The 27,183-nt window shown below is 34.1% G+C and overlaps 1 protein-coding gene across 1 annotated transcript; it reads right to left on the bottom strand.

Annotated features, from left to right (window-relative positions):
• Nucleotides 1–1,870: 1,870 nt before the first annotated feature.
• On the bottom strand, nt 1,871–25,359 carry LOC140446770 (uncharacterized). The gene is made up of 2 exons (XM_072539359.1): nt 25,262–25,359; nt 1,871–2,937 (listed from the first exon to the last, which is right to left on the bottom strand). The coding sequence occupies exons 1-2, from the start codon at nt 25,262–25,264 to the stop codon at nt 1,936–1,938; spliced, it is 1,005 nt and encodes a 334-aa protein (XP_072395460.1). The 5' UTR covers nt 25,265–25,359; the 3' UTR covers nt 1,871–1,935.
• Nucleotides 25,360–27,183: the final 1,824 nt, after the last annotated feature.

The raw sequence follows: 27,183 nt of genomic DNA, 5'->3' as shown, positions 1-27,183 counted from the left end.
TATTACCCTCGCGAAAACACAGTACCTATCTACAAGTGAAGAAGACATAGAAGATCTACAGACTGATGACAACGTAATAATCAAAGGAAAGGATAAATTCAAATACCTGGGGTTTATAATCACGAAAAAGGCAACAACAGAGGAAGAAATTACATAAAGATTAGGACAAACAAGAACAGCAATCCGACACCTTAACTCAGTATGGTGGGATAGACACCTAAATATAAAGACAAAAACGCAGATTTATAAAACATTAGTGCGAAGTATTATAACATATGGGGCTGAAAATTGGATCATAAACAAGAAAAACAGCAGTAACATAGTAGCAACAGAGATGGAATGCCTGCAAAGATGCTGCAGAGTAACAAGAATGGATAGGAGAAGTAATGACGAAATAAAGCAAAGAACATCAATAGAAACAGACATACTAACATATTATAGAACAAAAAAGACTAAAGTGGTATGGACATGTAAGAAGAACTAGCGACAGCAGATGGATAAAGGGAATAACCGAATGGAGCCCCATAGGAAGGAGGAAAAGAGGACGACCCCGAAAATCCTGGAGGAACGAAGTAGACGACGCCATGAGTAAGAGAGGCCTAAACGATGGAGAATGGAACAACAGAGAGAGATGGAAACGGTTGAGCGAGGGAAGGCAGTGAATACTGTAGAATCCCTAAATATATATAGTATTACTAGACTCTCGTTCCAGTCTATAGGGATCTTGGTATTATGGAGACATCTATTAAATAGCTCTGTTAGTACAGGGGTTGTTAATGTCTTGCTTGTTTTCAAGAGCTCGGCAATTATACCGTCGTGTCCTGGAGCTTTATTATTTTTTAGCTCTTTTAAAGCTCTTTCTACTTCGAATCCCTTTATATTTGGTAGTACTTCTGATCCCACGTTTTTTATTTTTCTTTTGACGTTCTCCTTTGTTGTTTCATTAGGCTGGCCTTGGGAGCTGTACAAGGATATGTAGAAGCCTTCGACAATATTTGTTATTTTATATTTGTCCTTCTCTTCCTTATTATTGGCGTCTTTAATTTTGATGATTTTTTGAACTCCCAGTGCGGGTCTTAGACATTTTAAGCCTCCGTCGTTTTCAATGACCCGCTCTATTAAGTTCTCGTTCCATTTTTGTATGTCGCGTTTTAGTTCTTTTCTAATTGTTTTATTAAGTTCTCTGTATTCTTGAGTATGGCGTTTGTTTTGCGCTAGTAGTTGTCTTCTTTCCATCATTAGCTGTTTAGTTTCATTGCTTATTTTGTCTTCTTTAGTCCTTGTTTTCTTTGCGACCTGTAGTCCTGCTGCGAGAAGGTTTTTATTTATGTAAAATAGGGTTATCTGTCTACAAATCAAAATAGTTGCTACACAGCCTCAATTGATAGATATTTACAGGGTAATTGATGGATTCGACCGTTACTTGATGGAAATTCATTTTATGTAACAATAAAACACTGAAAACTTTGTTTTCAAAACTTCCACAAATTTTTATTTTAACTTCTTATCACTACAGCTGTTTCGGCTGATTGCCTTTCTCAAGTAACACAGGGTCTCACAGGGTAACAATACTAATTTCTTAATTTATCAGTTTTTTGGAAAACAATTTGCGGATTTAACATCGATTTTGGCATTTGAAATCAAACTGTCAAACCAAATATAAAATGTAATTCTACTTTCAATCAATTTTGACTTAATCCCATATAAACGTAATATTTTAATTTTAACATGCCACAGGAAAACAGTTTCAAAACCTATTATTTGTTTTACTCTTTGCTCAGTTCCATGAAGACTTCGAATTCCAACTGATGAATTATCATTATTAAATTTTTTTTATTTTTTTTCTATTTTTCAATAAAAATAAGCAAGCTTACAATAATAATTAATTTATTTAAAATACAAAGCAGTAGAATTTTTACAATTTACAACCTTTACTTATTTGTAATAACAATTTCCGCATTGTCGAAAACTATTATAGTTCATATAAAAATTGTTATCATTACAATAATTACAATCAACTGTCATGGAACTGCAGTAGCTAGAGCCGGAACAGGACCACGAAGGTGCATACAGTCGCTTGTAACAACCGTTTCCCCCACATGGATTTATTGGTTGGTATTGATAAGCATACATACAAGAGCTACCACAAGTTTGTTGGTAGGATCTACAGGTGTTTTCATAACACGGCGTTATAGTTCCACAGCAGCCTTGCTGTTGATTACCTCTTGGTATGACAATTGGATATGGGACTTGAATATATATTGGTTTTGAGGGAATTGGAATAAGTACTGGTACACGTTCTGTGACGGTTTGCGTTATGCACTCTTTGTCTGAACTATCTGTATCTTTACTAGTGCAAGTGTTATTATTAATATAAATGATTTTATCTGACGAAGAAGATGGAGTCTCATTTGAACTCGATGAGCTGACGATATTTACGTCGACTTTGTTATTACTTGTAACAGTTATCGGTATACTAAGATTATTTACCAGATTAATTTGATTAGTTATATTAAAATTAGCAACCAATGTTTCGTTGTTAATATTTGTAATGTTGTTAGAATGACTATCATAATTATGGGAGATGTCGGGGCTTCGATACACGGGAGTGACTATTGGCTCTCGAGACGTAGTGATTATTTGCGGTGAGTTGGTCGCTGGTGATTGACAGGAATTACAATTACGCACACAATTTCTTGATGAGCAGGCAGTTTGACAGCAACTCGTTGATCTGCAATCTTGTTGGCAGTTTGTTGATCCACAATTTTGTTGGCAACTCGTTGATCTACAGTCTTGTTGGCAGCTCGTTGACCTACAATCTTGTTGGCAGTTCGTTGACGTACAATCTGTTTGACAATTTATTGAGCAATCGTTACACGCCAGTACATAATTTAAATAAATTAGGAAAACTGCCAAGCTGAACGGAAGAATTTTAACCTAAAATAAAAAAAAGAGTAGTTAATACGAAAATGATTTATTTATGTTGTGATAAGGTTACACGAGTGTAATAAGGAATCATGATCTAAATAATTTAGAAATAATACTTTTAACAGGTTCACTGCGTACGTAATCTAATAGAAACATGCCAGTTGCTAGAAACTTTGCTTCAACAAACAGTGATAAGAGTTGGTTGCTGGTATATTATATGATGTTTTAGATGTTTTAGACATTATATGCCACATTTGGGAGAAAATGTCAAAAGGACGCGGATCCGCGCCGTTAGCACCACACTTTAAATTTTCACATCAAATGCTAACGGACGCGGATCCGCGTCTTATTTTTGAAATAAAAGGCTACAAAAAATTATGTTTTATTTGAAAAGTAACAAAACATACACTAAAAAAATATAATAAGTACAAAAAATACACCAACTAGAGTAATTTTCGGTCTTCGTGGTATGTTACGAAGCATGCGTCTAGGTAAAGACCAGGTTTGTCAGTACAAATAAGACATTCATATATCTTTTCTTTTTTTATTCACTGTACACACCCTGCACTTTTTACGTTTCGTTTCTCCTTTTGTATTTTTCGCAGTTATTTTGCTCAAAATATGCCATTAAGACAAGATTTTCAATGTTTTAGGAACATTTTTCTGAGGATATGGTAGTATATTGCTTATAATTTCTAGAGTCGAAAGTCATAAAGAGACAGTTTTGTTCCAGAATATTTGTTAAATAAAAAATGAGAGTTTACTCAAATTTCTTGTAGTATATGTATAACCAATTTTTTGTACCAGCGAAAGGTTTTCCTGTCGCAAGGATAGTATAATAACATTTGATCTTTGCGATCAACACCACTCATATTTTTATTATATTCAGCGATAGGAAGAGTTATTAGTTTTTTTGTTTTTGTTTGTTCTCACGTTCTACCATAACATTCTTGAAATCGGTGGATATATACATTACAGCCCGTTTATTGACTCATTTGCCAACAACAACGCCGTTTTTATAGTTTGCTACTGACTCGCGTTTTTTTAACTTGGCTTTAGTCACTTCTAGTGGATTTTCTTGTCTTCTTTACAGAAGAGTTCCTGTACAATATGTTTTGTTCTTCATAAGTGTATTGGCAAGGTCCATACTCATGTAAAAATTGTACATAAACAACGAGTTACCTGCATTTAGATGTTTGTGCATCAATTCCATGACATTTTTTTTGAATGGTCTTTTCCGGCGGTAATATCAAATTTACCAGTATAAACTTTCATATTTTGAACTAATCCTTTAGGTTCAGTAATTACATACATCTTTATACCAAATTTATGGCGCTTATTTTTAATATACATTTTAAAACAGACACGACCACGCTATAAAAATATTGATTCATCAAGGTAGAGATTTTTGTCAGGCTGATATATATGTCATTCATTTTTTGATTAAAATAATTTAAAAATGGGCGAGTTTTGTACAGCATGTCCTTTATAACTTCTCCTACCTCTGGATTTTTGGCAAAATGTACACACCGAAGAATTAATAAAAAACGGTCTCCACTCATATTTTCTGGGAAACACTTTACATTAAAAAGACTATCAGTTTTCCAATAATCTTGCGTTCTGTTGGTTTTCCATGTCTCCATGTGTAAGAGTAGCCCAAAAAATTTATGTAATTCTTCGGCAATGAGTGGTTTCCAATTTGTTACTCTAGATCTTTCTGTAACACCCGATAGAAATAGTTGTTCAGCATACAGATTCGTTTCTGTCACTATCAGCTCAAAAAAAGTTTTATCCGCCAGAAGACGAAAGTAATCATAAGGTGTCTTACTTTGTAGTGGCTTCACCAACAAGTTGTAACATCTAATTAACTCAAATTGTTTCATTCCATTATGATCATTTTGCCATTCATGTGTATTTGGATTTAAATTTTCAAGGGTCTCTTCTCCATAACCTGCATTTGGATTTAAATTTTCATTCGGTTCCTCCTCGTTTTGCATGGCTTGCACAATACCCGTAATATCGTCGTCACCTAAAAAAATACAAATTTAACACTTTTTAAACTCACTTGTTTCCAACTTCATCCCCATCCTCATCGTCTGTAGATGGAATATATTCGTCTTCCGATGAAATATATTCATCTTCACTATTTGATTGTGTTAAAATGTATCCAAGTTCTACTTCTGTTAACCTTTTAGGGTTTTTTACGGATATTTTTTTACGTTTTGGCTGAGAACAACCTGGCTCTGCGTTCTCCATCGTTACAATAGTCAAACAAAAGTACGCTTGAATAGGTATTTTAGGTATCCCTTGCCATAAGGTCCTATTTAAAATTATCTGTCACAATCCTATATCGTTAATTTCACTATTATAAGTATAGCGTTGTAGACTTTTTATTTGCCCACTATTTGTTTGTTAGATTTTCAACAGCGAGACTAGATATTTTTTGCAACAAGCTGTTTTGACTATTAAACTGGTATTTAATAATAAATTTTTCTGCCAAAAATAGACGTCTTAAATGTAAAGTGGCTGGTTTTTTACTTATAGTAAGTTACTTTTTTATTTTCTAATATCATTAGTAGAGAGACTCAAGGTAGTTTAAATTATTTAAACTGTAGTAAATTATAGTTACTGGGTATTTGTTTACAGTTTTTGAAATAAAGTTAAAATTAAAAACTTTCTAATTTCAACTCGTTTGTCCTTGACATGCTTAGTTTATCATATTAGTATCCAAGTTTGAATTAAACTATTTTTAGTTTTTTATTACAATTATTTATACACTGGATAATGAATCGCAAAATAAATTAGCACTTTTTCGTATTTTGACATCATCTAAAGGCAATTAATATTATTTAAAAAATCTTAAAATCGTTATTTTTATTAGTTAAAGAAAGCTCTGTATATGAACCCTGTGTAGAATTAAATACACACACAGGATCTCATACTTGTCGATAGAAGCAGCTAACCGCTGTGCTTACATAACATTTTATCTTAGCCTTGCACAATTACCACACAGAAATTTTTGGCACATGGGGATCACACGGTGACATGCCAGAAAATCGCATAAGAAATCAGATTAACTATATTTTACTCAACGAAAGATTCAAAAATTAAATAATCTACCCTCTGGTAGTAAGTAAAAATCTACCCTGGTGCTGACATTAAGTAGGACCATAATCCACTTGTCAGTAAGTTTTGTCTTACATTAAAAAAAAATCCTAATTTTTAAAAGATCAGATCGAAATTTTTTATTCAGAATTGCACAATACACTAAAGTTAATAAAGTTTAGTACATTTTAAAAGTCTCTAATGCAAAAATTGGAAAAGGTATAGTTGAAAATCTAGTAAGACAGTTCGAACTAGAAACTAGAAACAAGAGAAGAGAATATGGTAATTGGTAATACTTAATATCAGCTTCCTAAGAGAAGACTATATATTATAAGGACGTCTCGTTTACATATAGAAAACCACATCGTCAGAAATCAGATTTTGTACTCGTAAAAAGCAGGTATAAAAAATACATAACTTCAGTTAAAACTTATTCTGGAGCAGGTAGTACCTTAGACCCCAATCCGTTAGTTACTGCTGTAAAAATAAATAAAAAAAAAGAAATAAAATTGGAAGACAAACATCAAAAATGATATCGTCGGTATACTGCGAAAACCAGGTGAATGTCGAAATACCGAAATCGAGAAAAAACGTTTTTAAAGTTTAGTTTTTTATTGTGAATCAAGCAGTCAGCTTGTTTTTGATATTAGGTATTCTAGTGAATGATGCATATATCTGAAATGATATTCTATCATTAGTTTGAAAAAGTTGAGACACCTATCTGAGTAATCCTAAATTTAAGTTGGAAATGCTATCACTTACCTGGTTTTACCTGTAAATTTTAATAGATCAGTTACTCTTCAAATAACATATTTACCACAAATATAATAAACCAAGTATAATATTTTCCAGTTTTGTGATCGAGATATGGAGCTTTTACTAGGTAATAGCAATGTTTTAAGGTATTAGTCGATATTTATGACATTTAACTGGTTTTCCTTGAAAATTTTAATAACAGCTGTTTGTAGTTATAGTTATTATTTATATGAATGATAGGCAGTTTTATAGAAAAAACAAATTTATTTCGAATATAATAATAACAATATTATATACAATAATAATAACAATTTATGAGGCTTCCTCGTCCGATTCGTCACTGAAAGCAGGCTCTGGCAAGATGTCTGTCACATCATTTCCCGTTTTCAAATTACGATACCACCCTCGACATTCCTCCGGTATCACTCCCTTATCACATATATGTACCAAATCTCTCTTTTTTGCTATGCTAATTGGCAAATGTTCATCATAAAGATCTACAAGATTTCTTGTTTGTATTAGTTGATATTAGTTGATAACTTGGCGTGCTTTTTTCTTGTTGACTGCCGTGCAGTATCAGTAAGGAAATAGTTGAAGCTTTTTGACATGTCATAATTAAAATAGATTCTGTTTGTCTCTCCTTTCACGAATCTTATTCTTTTTATCTTCAACCACATTATTTTTTCGCCGCTTTGGTCTTTTGTCCGGTTTTTAATTAAAGTGTGTGACAAATTTTTTGAATCATAAAAGTCGTAGTAGGTATTTAAATTCTTTACATTTGTATGGTTCTATACATACTTTTTTATCATCAACCTTGATATTTTCAGTTCCTCTTGCATTTTGAAAAACAGACAAGTAATCTGGCATCCCATAGATAGATCTGTGTTTTTTAGCGGTTTCGATACTATGCATAGAGTCAACTTCCATATAGGAATGTACAGACTCTAAAAATTTGTGTTCAATAATATTTAAATGGTCTATGTTTTGAACATCTCATAGTAGTAAGGATGCAACATGCTGATTACGATTCTGTCCTCTGCATGTATCAGAAAATAAACTTATTTCACTAACATATTCTGGAACACATTTTGATAAGTAGTGGAGTATAATGCTTCCTATTTCAGAACTTCCTCGTCTACCGTTAATTTCTGCCCAGGCAAAACAGTAAGCTGCATTTGGTAATGAGGCTTCATATACACACAAATTGTAGAATTTTGTTTTTCAAGACTACATACTACTTTTCTTTTCTGATCTCTATAACTGTCTTAGATTCGATTTGTCAGTTGGATTAGCCCTATCATATTTATTACAAACTAAATATTGATCTTTTTTATGAACAAAATAGCTTAAATTATAGTCTTTAGAAAATATTCTTCGATATATGTAATTTCGCTAACACCTTTCAGTTTGTTCTGCCGACAGTCATTTATATAAAGTTGGTACATTTTTCTTATACTTAAATTTTTGTCTAAATATCTACGCTTTGAACTTTGGCGAATTTATTTGGGCCCATGGTTGGAAACGACTCAATATGAGCCTTCACGATTTTTCGGGTTTCACTGCTTGTTTTATTTGGCGGTGTATGCTTGCCTCTTTTATCCGTATCTGCATAACAGCCTGGACTATCAGTTTTTCTTAAAACATCTTGTATTAACGACGCTGATATACGAAGTGTCTGACAAAAAAATTTCTCACATACCTGTATGTCTTGACCCTTCAAAGAAAAGTAACACTTTTTGAAAAATGCACGTGTTTTTTTTAAACTTCGACAAACTGCAACGACTCTCGTTGGTAGCTCCATTTTAATACGTACAATAAGAAAATTTTTCTGGCCTATATATTCTAACTTCCAATGATCACGATATAGTCTTTGTCTGTAATCTTTGCTGAAATAACTAACACATTTGTAAACGCACTCTGAACGGGTAACTGGTTTTGACAATTTTGCTGGTCTATTCTTTTTTTTATCTCATAAGGCAAACCCTTAGCATGCCTCCTTTTTGCGACATTCATTAGCCATTCTTTGGAGTTAGCTTTTCTCCAACGTTTAAGTGGATGTACGGCTTTCCATACTTTGTCAAAAAGTAGATTTAATATTCAACTAGCTATTTCAGTTAACACTAAATTGTTCGTGGGTGCACCTATTTCAGTATTTTCTTTCTCATCATTTAGTCTATCAAGGTCAGCTGTTTGTAATTCATATGGACTTCCTAGAGAAAGTAATCCCTCTTCACTTGGCTGATATGTGGTGTCTACATCTGAAAAGTCACTATCAAAAATTTATTCCATCATTGAGACTATTTTGTTCTGAGAATCATCAAGAATGGAACTGGTGTCTTCAATTTCAAAGAAATCTAAAAATCACAAGATATTGCACAACAAGTAACTAATTAATACCTATTAACAAAGTATTTCAAAACTTTCTTACTAGTCACAAATATAGAAGACAAGTAATTTTATTTAATAGTCTGCTTAATTTCAGCATAATCTTTTAACTTAACACCATTAAGATCATTTATGGTTTTAGCTAAGTAATCATTTCTAAATTTTAACTCAACCCGTTTTCAGGTAGAATGAAGTAAGTGTACTTAAAGGTTTTTACTAGTCGATATGAAAGAGAAATTTTAATAAATCATACACGTAAAATGTATTAAAGACACTTATCACCATTTTACTGAATATGGTATGCAGTAGTAAAAATATATTGTTGTCCAGCATAATAATATATGTGGGCTTACTTTGTTTTACATGCAACAGAACTTTAATTTTATGGAAGTAAGTAGCGATATATTGTTTTATTTGAAAATGAAAAGTTGGTTAGGTGTAACTTATTTGTTTATTACACAAATTCTCTGCTGAACGGTAAGTCGTATCATTTATTGGGTTTTACCTGTATATAGAGCAGAAAAAGCTGAGAATTTTGGTATACATAACTCAATATTTTAAAATTTGTCATTTACCTAGTTTTCGCAGTATACCGACAATATAAGAATGCTGAAAACCGATGAAATAAAAAACGAGTTCAAAAATAATGTAAATGTTAATATGCAAAACATACTAAATGAAAACAAACAAGTTATGGACGTAAATAAAAAGTGGAATAATATTAAAAGCATATTACTAAATCCAGCTTAAGCACGTTTGACACAACACATATTAGAGGCCAAAAAAAAACAATGGATGACAGAAGAAATACCAGTACATATGGCAGAAAGAAGGAAATATCAAGGAAAAGATCTACAAAAGTTTAAAGAGATATAAAGAAAAAATCGAAACATCTGAGGAAATAAATTTGATGATACATTTTAAAAAGACAAGAGAACTAAAAACAAAATATGATACGAGAAATATGCACAAAAAAAAAGTGGCCGGAATGGGTCAAAAAAGTCAACAAGGGTACATAAAAGACAAGAAAGAATTACTCCCAATAGATTTTTCCAAGGAATTAAGAAGATAGGATGATTTGTCACCTCGGGGGAACAAATAAGGGTCTAACCACCTTCTGTTATCTCCGGGTGCTCTGTAGAGGGCTTCGAATATCGCAGTCGAGAGCTCCTCTACCCAAGTCCATTTACTGGGTATGGACTTGTAAATATTAATCTTCTGATGGCTTGTTTTGAAATAGATAAGATATTTATTACATGACAAAAATATAGGTCGAAATAAAACATCAAATTGTAGTTAAATAATATCTCAGCCACAGAGTATAATAATTGGAACAGCAGGAAGCAGCGCCCCAAGAGCACTAAGCTCTCGGAGAGCCCGTGAGGGACTGCCTTGGCTGACCTGAAAATCGCCAATATTTATATGCGCTGTCCGAGCGATAAATAGGGATTTCCAGGTCAAGAGCCAATGGGAAAATTCGAGGCAGGGCGATGCGCATCGAAATGCGTACTAGACCACAGACTATGGCATTCGATGACATCCCCCCTCCTCTGGAGACTCTGCGGCTGGGAAAAAAATATTTATTGAATAAAAATACGAAAATACACAAGAAACTAAATGTATAAAAATACAAAGTAAAGTAAAAGAATTGTCTATAAAACTCACACAACACTTATCTGGAACCTGGAGGCTGGATGTTACTGCATCTCCCTCTGTGGTAGGCTCCATCCACGGTCGGTGTACAATTTCTCTCAGCGGTTCGTCTTCTTCTCTGCAATCAGGTTCCCATCCACTTTATCCTGGGGTTTCGTAAGCGAGTTTTCCCGGGCCTCCGTGGTACTGCCACATTTCGGGGAGGACAGGCAGGGACTGTGGCTACTTCAGGATCTCCGTAGTTTCCGAGACTTCAAGCGTCGAAGAAGGCTGACTCGTTGAGACATCTGGCACACGGAAAGCATCAGGACTGCTACAGAGCTCGATGGCTCCGTGGCTCTCCCCATTGTTCTCTTGACTTCAACCCATGTTGAAGTCAATGGTGTGTTGCATTCTGTAAAGCGAGCTGGGTCGCAGGTTCGGAAAAATCCACGTTGTCGGGCGCCATGTCACCTCGGGGGAACAAATAAGGGTCTAACCACCTTCTGTTATCTCCGGGTGCTCTGTAGAGGGCTTCGAATATCGCAGTCGAGAGTTCCTCTACCCAAGTCCATTTACTGGGTATGGACTTGTAAATATTAATCTTCTGATGGCTTGTCTTGAAAAAGACAAGATATTTCTTACATGACAAAAATATAGGTCGAAAAAAACATCAAATTGTAGTTAAATAATATCTCAGCCACAGAGTATAATTGGAACAGCAGGAAGCAGCGCCCCAAGAGCATTAAGCTCTCGGAGAGCCCGTGAGGGACTGCGTTGGCTGACCTGAAAATCGCCAATATTTATATGTGCTGTTCGAGCGATAAATAGGGATTTCCAGGTCAAGAGCCAATGGAAAAATTCGAGGCGGGGCGATGCGTATCGAAATGCGTACTAGACCACAGACTATGGCATTCGATGACAGATTATGTTAGTGAATTTTTCCAAGACGAAAGAGGTGAAATGCAGGATATACAAAAATTAAATCCTTTAACGAGACATAAATGAAATCAACTATATTACTAAAAACTATATTATTAAAACCTATGTTATAAATAACTATAATATTAAAAACTCTGAAGAAAATAAGACAGTTGGATTAGACGAAATACCTGTAAAAATCTTACAACTAGTGAAAAAGGATAACTTGGAAGTATCGGCAGATTTGTTCAACGCACTGTACGATACGGGAATAATACCGCAAGGTAATATTTATTGTGTTAGTTATATCCATTAATAATCCTGCACGCGATTTATGTGGTTTTGTGTATAAATAAAAAAAACACAAATAATTGTGGTTCTTAGGTCAGAAGTAGTTAATGATGTTAAAATAGAAATAGATCAGTTTAACAACATTTGGAGAGAAATATTAAACCAATACCTGCGACTGAAAATGACAGAAGAGTAAAAAACCATACATGAACGAGAGTATATTAGGCATCTATAAATTAAAAAGGTCGGGACACTAAAGCGACGCTGAAAGAAACAGTCGCCAGTAGTTGATTTTACAGAAGTAAAAACCACATGGTTGAACTATGTGACTACCACATGTCAAAAGACTTACCTTGATTTTCAACAATATATATATATATATATATATATATATATATATATATATATATATATCAAAGGGCAATAATACTTAATACAGGAGTTCGGTTCTGCATCGATAACTATAATGTTGTATTCAATATGAGCTCCGAATATTTTTAACGTTAACAAAGTTTAATGTAAGTTATAAATTGTGAATCTTAGTGACATATTGAAATAAACTGTAAGTGTACAAACTCTTTACATAATATCCACTTAAATTAGCATTAAAGTCAGCAAATTGCAATTATTTGTTATTGTTGTCAATAAACAAATCCAGTTTTACCAGCAAATAACCGCTTTTAGTAAAGACCGATATACCTGTTTTAGCAGGTGCACAGGGTCGGACTAAGTTTTCATGAACGTTTATCAAAATGAATTCAAACATGGAATCACACAACAGTTCTACAATACAAGACCATCAAAATCAAATAAACACATCACAGTCATGCTCTTCGGCAGCGTCGAGAGTGCAATTTTCTTTAAAGTCCCAAGCAATTATCTTTAGTGCCTTAGAAAACACCAAACTTCAAGACTACCTTCTCCCACTTGGAAATATAATTCAACCGAAAAATATAATCTTCTCTTCTAGATTATCTAATAATCGCATATGTATGTATTTATCCAATAAACAAATAGTGGACGATTTTATGAATAATCATGGTCAAATAGAAATACAAGGTGAAATTGTCAGAGCAAGAAGTTAAGTTACACCAGCGGAACGACCTGTGCTCTCCGGCGTATGTCCTTTAATACCGCACGACTTGCTAATCAATGAGCTACAAAAAATCGGCATAGTTCCTGTCTCCCCCATGACCCTCCTCAAAATAAGTGCTTCTATGCCTGAGTACAATCACATCCTTAGTTTTCGAAGACAAATCTATATCAGTCCTCACAATCTAACACTACTAGAGTCATTTACTCTGGTTTTTGACAACACGACATATAGAATATTCATTTCCCAATACAGTTTAGTTTGCTTTAGATGCAAGAAGCCAGGACACATCGCTTCACAGTGCTCCGAACCACTAGCTCAACTAAACCCCAACCAAAACAATGAAGCATCGGTATCCAGCGCAACAAATATATCCTTGCAAGCATCCAATGACACACACCCTTCTCAGTGTGAACAAATGTCTATTTCTAATATCCCGGAGATACCGAACAAAGTAGATGCATCAAATAAGGACAGTCACATAATTAATCAACTAAAAAGAAACTTTGATGAAATTATTTCACCTGAAGCAGATCTATCTTCAAAAGAATGTAACATTTTTCCACCACCTAAAGTCCAAGCAAAATCTAAAAAAGCTAAAATTATTTCAGCAAGCACTTCTGAATGCTCATTTTTTCTCTTACTTGACCCTGCTAAAAACTTCATAGAAAATCACCCTCTACCTTTCCCTCTAAACGTTGATCAACTTAACATGCTCCTAAGGAATATTACGGGGTCAGCAGATCCTATTACCACAATTCAAGAATACCTACCAGTCTACCTAAGTAGACCTATCAGCTTTGACCTATATGCTCAGTCAAGTTTATCCCCATTTAAAGGAAAGATCAATAAAACGTAAATTCACGTCCATAAGGAAAAAAATCCATAATTATATTAAGAGTAAGGCATCGGAAACGGAAAGTGACACATCTCAGTTAAGCCAACATTAATTAAAAACATTCCTTGTTGTCTAGTCCTTTCTGACTCTCTCAGCGCAGTCAAAGCTATGCAAAATGCATACCACTTCCTATGGATACCATCTCATATAGACATAGAAGGAAATGAAGAAGCAGATACTAGTGCGCGTAATGCTATCACCAGTGACACATCAGAAACAGAGTGTCGGAGAATCGCAGGCGATCTAAAAGTTTATTTCAAAAATAAGGTAGTAAGTGCGTGGAATCGGGAGTGGAATGACTCAAGTTCGAAACTCAGAACCATCAAAAGTGATATTTTTTCATGGAAGTCCACAGCCAGAAGTAGAAGATGCCAAACTATTATTACGTCTACGACTTGGACACTGTAGGTATACTCATGCCTATCTCTTCTCAAATAGTGAACCTCCAAAATGCGAAACATGCAATACAGTAGATAATATAAAGCACTTCTTGATAGACTGTCCTAAATATGTAAATCAAAGATAGTCTTACAATTTGCCAAATAACCTGAAAGCACTCTTCAACAAAAGTTTAACAATTTATTAGGTTACTTAAAATGTATAAATATGTTACACAAAATTTAACTTAATTAATTAATTGTTACAAATGTTCAATTGTTTACAAATTGTAATTAATTGTTACAATGATTGATTGTTACAAATGTTAAATTTAATATTATTACAAATGTTACAGGAATGTCGCTAATAACCTTTGGGTGGATGCGACTTTATCTCTTAAATAAAAAAAAATACTTAATACAGTTGCTTGGATCAACTTTTATAGCAATACTTAAAAGCTCAATGCGAAAAACTGCAGTATCAAATAATAAGCCTATGTGCCATCTAGAATATAATAAAAAGTGTGAAAAACACATGACCAATACACAATTCGGAATTAGAGATCCATTAGATACTCGAGAGCCACTTTTTGTAATACAAGCTCTCTTTCAACGATGTAGAGACGTAAATAATTTTGATATATATGTCTGTTTTGTTCATTATTAAAAAGGGTTTGATAAAATAAACCACGACCAACTCAAGCAAATAATAAAATTACTTAATAAATGCAGACGAATAAATACCACTGTAATTTTTTTAGACAATCTGGAATTTCTGCAGAAGTTGGTGTCAAGATAAGCAGAAGTAAGTAATAGGTCTGGCTTGCTTTTAACATCAAAAAATAAAATATATGGTTATTAGCAAAAGTACAGTAACACCGGTGAAACGTTTAATTTTTATTCTGTAATATATTTTTTTGGTAAATGCTACTGAACTCTTCATGAAATGCAGCAATATTTTAAAATGCCTCATTGCAGGCTGGAATGCCATATAATGGTTCGAAGCAGACAAGCATTATAAAATATTTCCTTTGATATACAGCTGGTTACTAAAAAAACTGATAAACCTTTAAAGCGTATTTTGTAGAAAATTGAGCAGTGTATTTTGAAGGATAAATACTTATTATTTACATACTATCCCTGTCACTGCTAAATCTTAAAATTTGTCAGATAAGTAAAAGCAAGAATTGTAACGAAATTAGAAGATGGTTGGTCACTATCTGCCGTAGCGAACCATGTTAACATAAGTAGAACAATTTTTAATAATAATAAAATATGGAGACAACAAGAAACTCTCAGAAGAAAAAAAGGTTCTAGAAGACCAAAAATATTTACCGCCTACGAAGATCGTAAGCTTTTGGAGAGTAATTATTATAATTTATGAATTAACATATGTATACAACTGTTTGTTGGTTTGTTAAACTGTTTGTTCGGGCTGTTAGGCCGTTGTCTTCTGAGATGCTGAAAATGACGCTGCATTGTACTACTGAGGCACTATTTATATTTCCCACTCGCCTCCCCTCCACTGGATTCGGCTTGAGGGGGTGTGTCGTCGTTTGTAGTAGCTTTTCTTTCTTCGTGTTTGGCGGGAAGGGTGTTTGTGGATTTTAATATTGGTATTCATGTTTTGTTAATTTTCAGTCCTTCTTCTATCCGATTAAAATTATTTGGGTGCTTATATATTTCCACCGCTTCCCGATACAACTGTGAGTAGTACTGTGTTGTCCAGCATCTGCGTTTCTTCAAACAGTATTCGATGTTCTCCGCTTCCCAAAGCGTGTTCGGTAACGGCAGATTTGTCGATATGTCCTAAACGACAATGGCTTTTATGTTCATTTATCCTTGTGTTTGTGTGTCTTTTCGTGGTTCCCACATATACCATTCCACATGTGCATGGTATTCGATATACTCCGGCCGTTGCTAATGGGTCGCGTTTGTCTTTCACCGATCTTAAACAGTCCTTGATTTTCTTTGTAGGCTTGAAAATGGTCTTTACGTTGGCTTTCTTAAGTATTCGTCCAATTCTGTCCGTTACCCCCGATATGTAGGGCAAGAACGCTTTGTCTTTACATTCTGTTTCTTCGTCCTTTCTTCTAGAGATGTTGTTCATCGCTTTATGTATTTCTCTTCTGGTATAACCATTAGAGGTGAGCGCTTTTTCAATATGAAGAAGTTCACTTTGGAGATGCTGTGGTTTACAAATTCTCTTCGCCCTCTCCGCCAGAGTTTTGATGATACCGTGTTTTTGGCTTGGATGATGATTTGAGTTCCTGTTTAGGTATCTGTCCGTGCGTGTAGGTTTTCGATACACTTTATGTTCTAAGTAACCTTCCTTTCGATTTACTAATACATCTAGGAACGCTAGTTGTTGATCTTTTTCTGTTTCCATCGTAAATTGAATATTCGGATGTAGTGTGTTTATATAAGACAGGAAATTGTTTAGTTTTTCTACTCCGTGACCCCAAATTACAAAAGTGTCATCGACGTATCTAAACCATACCCTTGGCCTGTATGCTGAGTCCATTACCCTCTTCTCTAAATGCTCCATGAAAAGGTTGGCTACGACCGGGCTTAGTGGGCTTCCCATTGCTACTTCATCTATCGGTTCATAAATCTGGTCTTCCCATAAAAAGTAGGTGGTAGTGAGGAAAATACGGTATAATTCCACCATATCCTTGGAAACTAGTCCCTCAATTAAATTCAGAACGTATTCTAGGAAAACTCTTGTAAATAGGGAAACAACATCAAAGCTAACAAGAATGTCAGATTCCTGTAAAGTTATCCCTTTGATTTTCTCAATGAAATGGGCGGAGTCTTTTACAAAGGCATCGTTTTTTCCTATATGTGGTTGTAAAATATCGGCCAGATGTTTAGCAAGGCTGTAAGACGGAGATCCTATGGAGCTCACAATAGGGCGTAGAGGTACATCGTCTTTGTGTATCTTCGGCAATCCATACAAGCGTGGTGGGACTGCTTCGCTGTTGAATATTCTTGGCTTTATATCCTCTGGTATGGACGAAGAATTTATAAGTCTATTGATTTTCCGTAGGGTGACTGCTGTGGGATCTTTTTAAAGTTTCTTATATACCGCAGGATCTAGAAGATTTTGTATTTTCGTTTTGTAGTCGGTTGTCTTCATTACGACGGTGGCGTTTCCCTTGTCTGCTGGTAAAATTACAACATCTTTCTGCGTTTAATGATTTTATGGCACGGATTTTTTGGTGGCTTAGGTTATTTTTCGGTGTCTTAGCTTTATGCAGAATTCTGTCCTTATTTCTTCAGCTTTTTCGATTGGCAAGTTGCAAATCGCAGACTCTATATTAGCGATGATATCTTCTTTGGGTATAACTTTAGGTGCAATCGCAAAATTTCCCCCTGTGGCTAGCAATGATGTTTCGGCTGGAGTAAAAACTTTATCTAAAAGGTTGACCACTGACCACTGACTACCTCCTTATGTTTGGTTAAGAGTTCGTACTTGTTTTTCTGGCGTTCAGTGTTCCTTCTTAGTTCATTTTCGATTTTCCTGTCGGTCTCAGATCGGTGAAAGACAAATGCGACCCATTAGCAACGGCCCGAGTATATCGAATACCATGCACATGTGGAATGGTATATGTGTAAACCACGAAAAGACACACAACCACAAGGATAAATGAACATAAAAGCCATTGTCGTTTAGGACATATCGAGAAATCTGCCGTTGCCGAACACGCTTTGGGAAGTGGAGAACATCGAATACTGTTTGAACAAACGCAGATCCTGGATAAAACTTCACAGTACTACCCACGGTTGTACCGGAAAGCGGTGGAAATATATAAGCACCCAAATAATTTTAATCGGATAGAAGAGGGACTGAAAATTAACAAGACATGGATACCAATATTAAAATCCACAAACACCCTTCCCACCAAACAGCTTTTTTAGAAACCAGCTGTAGGTTAAATACTAATCATCGTTTTTCCCATAGTAGCCTATGTATTATTAATACCAATTATTTCACTACTGGACATTTCCACAAATCAGGAAAAAAACCAAACAACCATCTAAACATCTTTCTTTAACATAGGATAGATCAACTTTTTCAATGTGATACTTACTTCGAATCAGAGATTAAAATTTTGCCTTTAGAGTAAAAATTAAATGTCACACAGCTATTTTTTTGCTTTTGCTTTTGCTATTTGCGAATTTAAACGAACGTTGATAATACTCTACGAAAATTATGATAAGGATCGTAAAAACAAGATTAGCTTTCACCAAAATAAAAAAAAATCTGTAACAGTCACGATAGAAAATTGTTCTTCTATATAGAGTGGGGTCATGTACCTTTAACTTGAGTGTCTTTGAAGAAACTCAAAGCCTCTGAAATGTATTGCTATAAATAAATGTTGAGGATTTCTTGTATAGACAACGTTACCAATGAAGAAATTCTAGATTGGCTTTAAAGAGCGCTAACTAGGTATAACCATAAATTGTCGAAAACTGGAATGCATGGGCCATGTAATGCGTGATAGGAGATGACTCAACCTACTTCGGACCATACTTTAAGGTAAGGTGCATTGAAGAAGAGGTCCAGGTAACAGAAGAATATCCTGTTTTTATAAACTACGAAAATTGTTTTACTTGAGCATTACTGTACTTTCTAGGGCTGCAATAACTATAGTCAAAATAGCCATGTTAGTGACCAACACCTTTAACAGGGAGGCAATACAAGAAGAAAAGAATAAAAATACAAGTATAACGATTAAATTTATTTACTAAAATATAAATAGTACTACTAAAACGAGCAATCGAAACTTGAGAAATTATCTGCAATAAAGTACTTCAAATTGTAAATATTTAAAATATAGTCATATCAATATAAAAGCAATGGTTATCATCCAACGGTTATTACCTTATCATGAAAATATATATAATTATCGGATAACACTAGCAATCAGGTATTATTTTTATTAAATCCATCCGCTCAAAACGTGTATTGTAAAATTTATTACCAATATATTTGTTCTTCTTCTTCTTCCTACTTTATAAATAGGCTTAATGCCTGTTCTACTTCGGTTTTTAGCCTGAATTGACGTTGTCTGACCATCTTTTCCTCGGTCGTTCCAATGATCTTCCATTTGGCGATTTGTCTCTTGCTATTCGTACTATTCTATTTTCTGTCATTCTTTCGATATGTTGATTCCATTCCACTTTTCTTCTTTTGGCCCACGCGTTTATTTCCTCTATACCACATCTCGCTCGTATTTCCTCACTTCTTACTCTGTCTCTTAGAGTTTGGTTTGTTATATTTCGTAAGACTTTCATTTCTGTTGTTTCCAGTACTCTTTGTGTTTTCGCCGTATCTGCTCTTGTTTTCGCTGTGTACGTCATTATCGGTCTTATTGTTGATTTATATATCCTGGTTTTCGTTTCCGTTGTGAGGTATTTGTTTCTCCAGATTGTGTTGTTGAGACATCCTGCTGCTCTGTTGGCCATGTTCACTTGTTTTTGTACTTCTTCTTCCACTTTTCCGTAGTTGACAGTTTTATTTCCAAGGATTGAGTTTCCATCACTTGTTCTATTATTTTGTTATTTACGACTAGTTTACATCTTTTTGGTTCCGATGATATCACTATAGTTTTAGTTTTCTCTGGTGAGATGTCTATGTTGTATATGAGCGCCGTATCTTCAAATTCTTTAATTAATCTTTGTAAGTCATCTTCATTTTCGGCGTCGTCAGCGTAGAATATTATTCTTATTTCCTTTTCTCCCATTCTATATCATCTTCTTTTTTAACTTTCTTTATGATTTCATCCATTATCTCTCCTTGTCTAATGCCAGTTTTATATTTGATAGGTTGCGATAGTTTTCCTTTACATCTTACCATAGCTATGTTATCTTTAGATATATTCTCAATGGTTTTTACTAAATCCAGTGATATTCCCTTTTCCCAGTGAGTATATTTGTTGATTCATTTAACTTTTACAGTAGTCGTTTCAGGAAGTTAACTATGCCAAATAAAAAGACTGGTATTTATACTCTATTGATTATACCCAGAAGCTTACGCTTCTAGGTATATTAAAACCTGCGAAAATGGTTTAACTTGATTACTCTCGGAGTTTTTAGGTCAGCAGTTCACAAAATCAAAATAGCCCTGTTAGTATCCATAATCCTTAACATATAGGCACAATAAGAAAAAGAAAATTAAAATATAAACAAAACGTATAAAAATATTCCATTAAACTTTCTTTCCGACTGATTTGTTACACAACAATCAACGGACAGTGTTTGAGGAACACAAAATAAACAAGGCAGAATTATAGTTGCTTATCGTTTGACTATATGCAAAACCTTTCAGTGCCACATATACGTACTAATACAGTTTTATATGCTAGGCCATAGACGTTAATAATACACAATTTGGTTTTCGCAAAGGCCTAGGAACGCGTGAAGCTCTTTTTTACTTAATATACTGATACAAAGATGTCTGGACGTCAATCAAGATACATACGCATGTTTTATTGACTATAATAAAGCATTCGATAAAGTACGTCATGAACAATTAACGAATGTCCTGAAATCAAAGAAGATTGACTACAACGACCTCAACATCATATCAAATTTATACTATAAACAGCGAGCAAAAATACGTGTTAACGAACAGCTGTCAGAAGAAATTAAAATTAGACGTGGAGTGAGACAGGGATACGTATTGTCGCCAATTCTTTTTAATGCCTACTCTGAAGAGATTCTGAAAAAAGCTCTTAACCGCGAAACAGCTAGAATAGAGGTAAATCGAGTTCCCATTAACAACATTAGATATGCGGACGACACTGTAATCTTAGTCGAAAATATTGAAGATCTTCATAGACTGGTGACCAGAATAGCGGAGTATGGAAAAGAGTAAGGTCTAACAATGAACGTCAAGATCGTCAAGAAATTTATGGGAATATCGAAAACTCAAAGAAATAACGAGCAGTTTCTAATAAATGGAACCAACGTCGAACAATATGCATATCTGGGAACAATGATTAACTTCACAAATGATTACATTTAGGAGATCAAAAGCAAAAAAGAAAAGGCTAGAGCAAACTTCGACAAAATGCGAAGAGTGCTATGTACAAGGGATTTAAAATTTGAACTAAGAGTGAGGTTGGCAAGGTGCTGGGCAGTATGAATAAAATTATTGTAGTATGCACTTAAAGTACCTCTTTCGTAGCAAAAGCTAACATTTTTGTGAATACTATAGTCGTAGCTTAAACTCATAAGTTTATTCTGTTTGCTTTAAGTATGTTCTGTCTTTTTGTAGTAAAAGCTTATTTAGATGTGAATAAAATACAGCATTTACTGAAATTTTAAAGTAACTTTGAATTTTTTAACTATAGCCTTATGCTTTCTCAACTTTTGTTATTTGATTGATTCGCTTATGTTGGATAATACAAAAATTAGGTGCTTTAACAACTAGACATGTTTTTTATCAATTTTTATCTTTGGGGAAGAGAAAAAATAATCTTTTTAAAAAAAGTCAATTGTTGTTGATTCCAGTAGAATTCAGTAGATTCCAGTAGAAAGGCAAATGGAATTGCATAACAATTTCTATACTTTAGAATCCTTCCACCAGCAAACTGCATATTTCTTTGCAATAAATAAAGTCTTTAATAAGTTGGTTAGATACACTTTGAACTCAGAATCTAAGAGGAAAAAAAACAGGCTTTACTTTTTACCCAGTCAGGAAGGTGCGGAGCATAAGGTGTGCAAACCATTTTTTCAAGCTGTACTTCAAGTTTCTGCTGATAGATAAAATATACTGATCAAACGTAAATCTATAGGGATACCACCGCCTTATGATAAACGTGGCAAACATCCACCGTACAATAAAACATCCGACGCAAAAAAATGTAACTAAAGGAATTCGCTGAAAAATTTCCATGGTACAAATCTTATTGTGACCGGAAAAAAGCAACTATAGGAAATACTTGTGTCTCCGGATTTAAGTCTTAAAAAAATGTACGAGAATTAGTTCTCTAATAAGTCCACCTGGTTTTTAATAATATATATATATATATATATATATATATATATATATATATATATATATATATATATATACTCATTGTATAGTATTTGATTTTACATCTACACCTCCAACATAACATTGAAGAATCGTTCAGACTAGTATCATTGCTTAAATCAATTTATTTTGATCTTAAATCAAATACAAATTTCACGTTGTCGAATAGAGATATTACACTTATAACCATAAGTGACTATAAATTTGAACTTATTAAAGTGCTACAGAAATTTATTGAAAAGGCTTACCAATTTTCTTGTCGGCGTGGACGTTATATCTTGTCATGGTACATTACAAACTCAAAATAAGATTAAAATTTATGTTGCATCGAACATCTGTTACCTGAAGTTAAATCAATATCCGGTGCTCAACTGTCATGTACCAGAATTACCAACCTCATTATTTTTATAATAATTCAGTTAATTTCTAAAATTTGTTAATTAATTTGCTATCAACAATTTGTCTACTTTTTTCTATTTTTTCTTATTAAATATATAAAAACTAAAAAAATTTTTACCAAATACTGACTTCTGACTGAAGTCTGTTTTGTAATTCTGACTTTCCAAATTTCCTTATAGAAGAAAAAATTATTTCAATTATTTCGATAATTAAATTTAAATTTAATTCATTAGGTCACTGTTAAAAGTATGCCAATATTATCCATATTAGCATACAACTTTCCATTTAAATATTGAATTACTATTTCAGTAATATCTATTTCCTTCAAAACTAGTTAATTTTAGTTACAATACTAAGAAATAGAAGAACTGTCACACTTTAACCTACAATAGGTTGTCAAATTTACCTCTTAAATTCTATTAGACAACAAAAAAAAAGTTTTTCCAATTCCTCTCCTAACAAGTGATGTAGTACCAATAAGTGCTAACTTTTTTAATTGAATGCCTGTTTTGTCCTCTTAATTGTGTCCTGTTTGTCCCTAATTGTCTTTGATTGTCCTTAAGTATTTTAATTTTAGTAATTTTAATATATCTGACATCACAACAATATAAAACATCACTTTCATTTAACAAACAATTACATAATACCTTATTCCTATTTCATTTGTTAATATCTCCCCCCTCAAGAACTTCCTCGCTAATTATCAAACAGTTACAATAAAACAGATGATCACCCATCATCAGCAATCCAGGATAGTTTGAAATATGTTTCACGAATCAATAATTAATAATTATTGTACCGGCATGTGGGTGGTATTTTGGTTATTTACTAATTTATTTCTGTCAATCTGTCAATTCAATTCAATTCTGAATTGACAGAAAAGTACATATATCTTGGTCATGAAATCAGAATAGGCAAGGACAACCAGACCTGCGAATTTAAACGACGAATAACACTTGCTTGGGCGGCGTATGGTTCACTAAGAGACATCTTTAAGAGCAACATCCCGATAGCTATGAAACGGAAGACATTTGACCAATGCGTTCTTACTATTATGACATACGGAGCAGAAACTCACACGCTCACAAAAACAACAGCACTAAAAATGCGAGTGGCACAAAGGCGCATGGAAAGATCAATTCTCGGCGTGACAAAAAAAGACAAAATAAGGAATCAAGACTTAAGGAAAAGAACAGGTATCAGTGATGTCGTCGAAAGTATAGCCAAGCTGAAATGGAATTGGGGAGGTCACATAGCGAGACTGAAAGACACATGATAGACCAGAAAACTAATTGACTGGAGCCCGCGAGAAGACAAACGCAGCAGAAGACGACCACCAACACGCTGGATGGACGACATTAGACGAATATCCAAGAAATGACAACAAGAAGCACAGAACCGTGAATATTGGCGAAAAATGGGAGAGACCTATGTCCAGCAGTTGACAGAAGAGGTTGAATGATGATGATGACTAATTTATTTCAATTCAATAGATTATCTAATACCAATTTGTGGGTTTTTACTTTGTCTACTTCATCAATTTTATTCATATTAATAATCACAGACATGTAATATTGGCATAATTACTGTAATTGTTATCTTTATAAGACAACACCCTAATGTGGGCTTTGTAATTCCAGTATTTAATTTACCTGGTACCGTTAGACCTGAAGCTGCTTAGCAAAATGTAGTAAGCGAAACCCATCGTTTTGGTGGTAAAATTAAATTGATTGTGTGTAAGTCTTATTTTATTTCTTTTTACCTATTCGAATATGGGTGTTTATAAAAAATTTTTGATCAAATTCATCAAATAAGTAATATCTGACATATTTCCATTCATTCAAACTAAAAAATCCTGAGCCTACGTAATAATCCTAAATGATATACCACAAATAAAGCCAAAAAAAACAGTTTCAGTGAGTGAGTGTTTCAAGAATGGAAAAAAGCGCATAGATACTTAAAAAAGGAAGTACATTGATTTTTAATTCTGAGACAGGTTTGAGAGTGAAATAAAAACACAAATCGTTGATTAAAAAAAAAAAAAAACAGATCTCCTTAATATGCAGAACTTCATGGACACCAAATATCACAAATTTCGTAATAATAATTGTGGACAAATATGTATCTGGCAATGCCTGTTAATTTAAAGACTAAAATATGTTATTGCTCTACATAATAGTATAGTAGTCTTGCTGTTCTCCCTTGTATAGTTTCTGATAAAACTTAAAATAAAAATTTTCCAAGAGAGTAGTGTAATGAATAGTAATACCAGAACAGACAAAACTATTTTTTTTTATAAGGAAGAATACATAAATACTACTACTGTATATATAGTAAAACATTATCCAAAAGTTAAAAGTTTGTTCTGCAATTAAATTGTTAAATTTTAATAACTTATAATTAGATATAGTTAGATAGTTTTGGCTTACCATTATGATATTGTATTTGATGCATGTATTAAATTTATCTGCACTAATAAAATACAAAGTATTAAATTGTCCCGTTTATATATGATGCTGTTTTTTACGGTTGTTTTGTGCAAGAAAGTTCGGGGTCAATATGCGTATATATCTTCATAGATAAGAATAAGTTATTTTACATACTATCTGCAAATTAAAGTTATTTAAGAAATTCAATATTACTTGTAATTAAACACCGGAATATAAGCATGACAAAAAGGCAAACATAAGCATTTATAAAATGTTCTTTTTCTTCCTGTGCGCTGCTCGATCATCATGCGTTGACTATATTAATTTTGTTCACAGCAGCTCGAAAAAGGGATGCAGAGGATTTGTTAAACCAATCTCCACAGTTCTAATGACAACCAAGTCATTAGAACCTGCACAAAAGGTTATCGCTATGCGAAATCATCAGAAATATGTACGAAAATACAACAGCTACTATAAATTTCTACGACACCACCAATAAAATGAACATCAAGAGAGGAGAAAGATAAAGCGACAATATGTCGTCAAAGTTGTTCTCAACAGGATTAGAATACACTTTTAAAATACTTAACTGAAGAACAAAGAAATAATTATTAATGGAGAATATGTAAATAATCTTCGCTGTGCAAATATATAGTGTTGATAGAAAATAAATTAAAGGCGGTAAAGAGATGCAGGAAGAAGTGATTACAGCAGGAGAAAAAGTAAGATTGAAATTAATTAAAACAAAACTCAAATGATTACTAACCTAGTATTCAGCGACAACATCAATATTGGAAAAAAAAATTGAACTCACTTACAAATTTATATATTTGGGACATAAAGTAAAAATCACAAGAGCTAATCAGACATGTGAGTCAAAGAGAAATATCTCTGAGCTGGGCTAATATTTTTTAAATCAGAAGTTTCCATCAGCATTAAAAGAAGGGTGTTCAACCAATGTGTCCTTCCAGTTCTTACATACGGAGCCAAAACTCTTATCCTTACCAAAAAAAAACAACCAGACAGCCAGATGACATCAATAGAATTTAGACGAATTAAATTGCAACAGCTCAAGATAATAAATAAAAAAAGTGAGAGAATACAACATACCAATGCCTCTCTGTTTCAGTTCGACTCGAGCAGCCGAACAGTACGGACGTGAGAGAGAAGCGTGCTTAGGTGGGGGCGACTGACCTATTGTCAACGGAGCTTTTCAGCTCCCGGTGGGTAAGACACCGAGTGTGGCATAGGCACTTGTCCTACATATTAGCGAAAAGCGGATGCGAGGTTGTTACTAGTTAAACCGTCGAGGAGCTGTTTTTATAGGCTCCTCGCGGAGGCTATAATAGCTTCGCGTTTGCGAAGAATTCGGGATCACCTCAGTGTGTCGTCAGGGATGACACTGTAAGGCCTTGACATTTGACAAGGTCGGACAGAAACGGCCCCTGCTCCTGAGGTGTGAGAAACAGGAAGAGGATCCCTCACTGTGAATACAGGGAGTGAACTACCGCGAGGTACCTGGGACGGCACCCAGTAAGCCGTACTGACAGCGGTCAGTCGGTGGAAAAAAAACAGAGTCGTCTAAGTAGAATTTTCTTATATCTTATGAACTATTTGTTCACTGCCTTACGGCAATATGAGTGATATTCCCCCCCCAGAAAGTGTTGTCACGCAGGTGACAACACAAGAAGAAGAAGAGAATGATTTAGCCGAATCATCAAACCCCTCTGTTGACAGCTCGATCGAGCTATATAATAAATTTATTAAATCGACTAATCCCGCGATCGACGACATAGAAATCGTAATATCTGACGATGACTCCTATCTGCCCGAGTCGGAGGAAGAAAAAAGCGAAATCGACACCGATGACGATATCAATACGATGGACGCCATCGACGAAGAGCCGAGCCCAGCTGCAGAAT

Source organism: Diabrotica undecimpunctata, chromosome 7 (assembly GCF_040954645.1).
Source record: "Diabrotica undecimpunctata isolate CICGRU chromosome 7, icDiaUnde3, whole genome shotgun sequence".
NCBI classification, from domain to species: Eukaryota; Metazoa; Arthropoda; class Insecta; order Coleoptera; family Chrysomelidae; genus Diabrotica; species Diabrotica undecimpunctata.
Note: the sequence above shows the minus strand (reverse complement) of the source record. Positions and strands in the feature narration are given on the sequence as shown.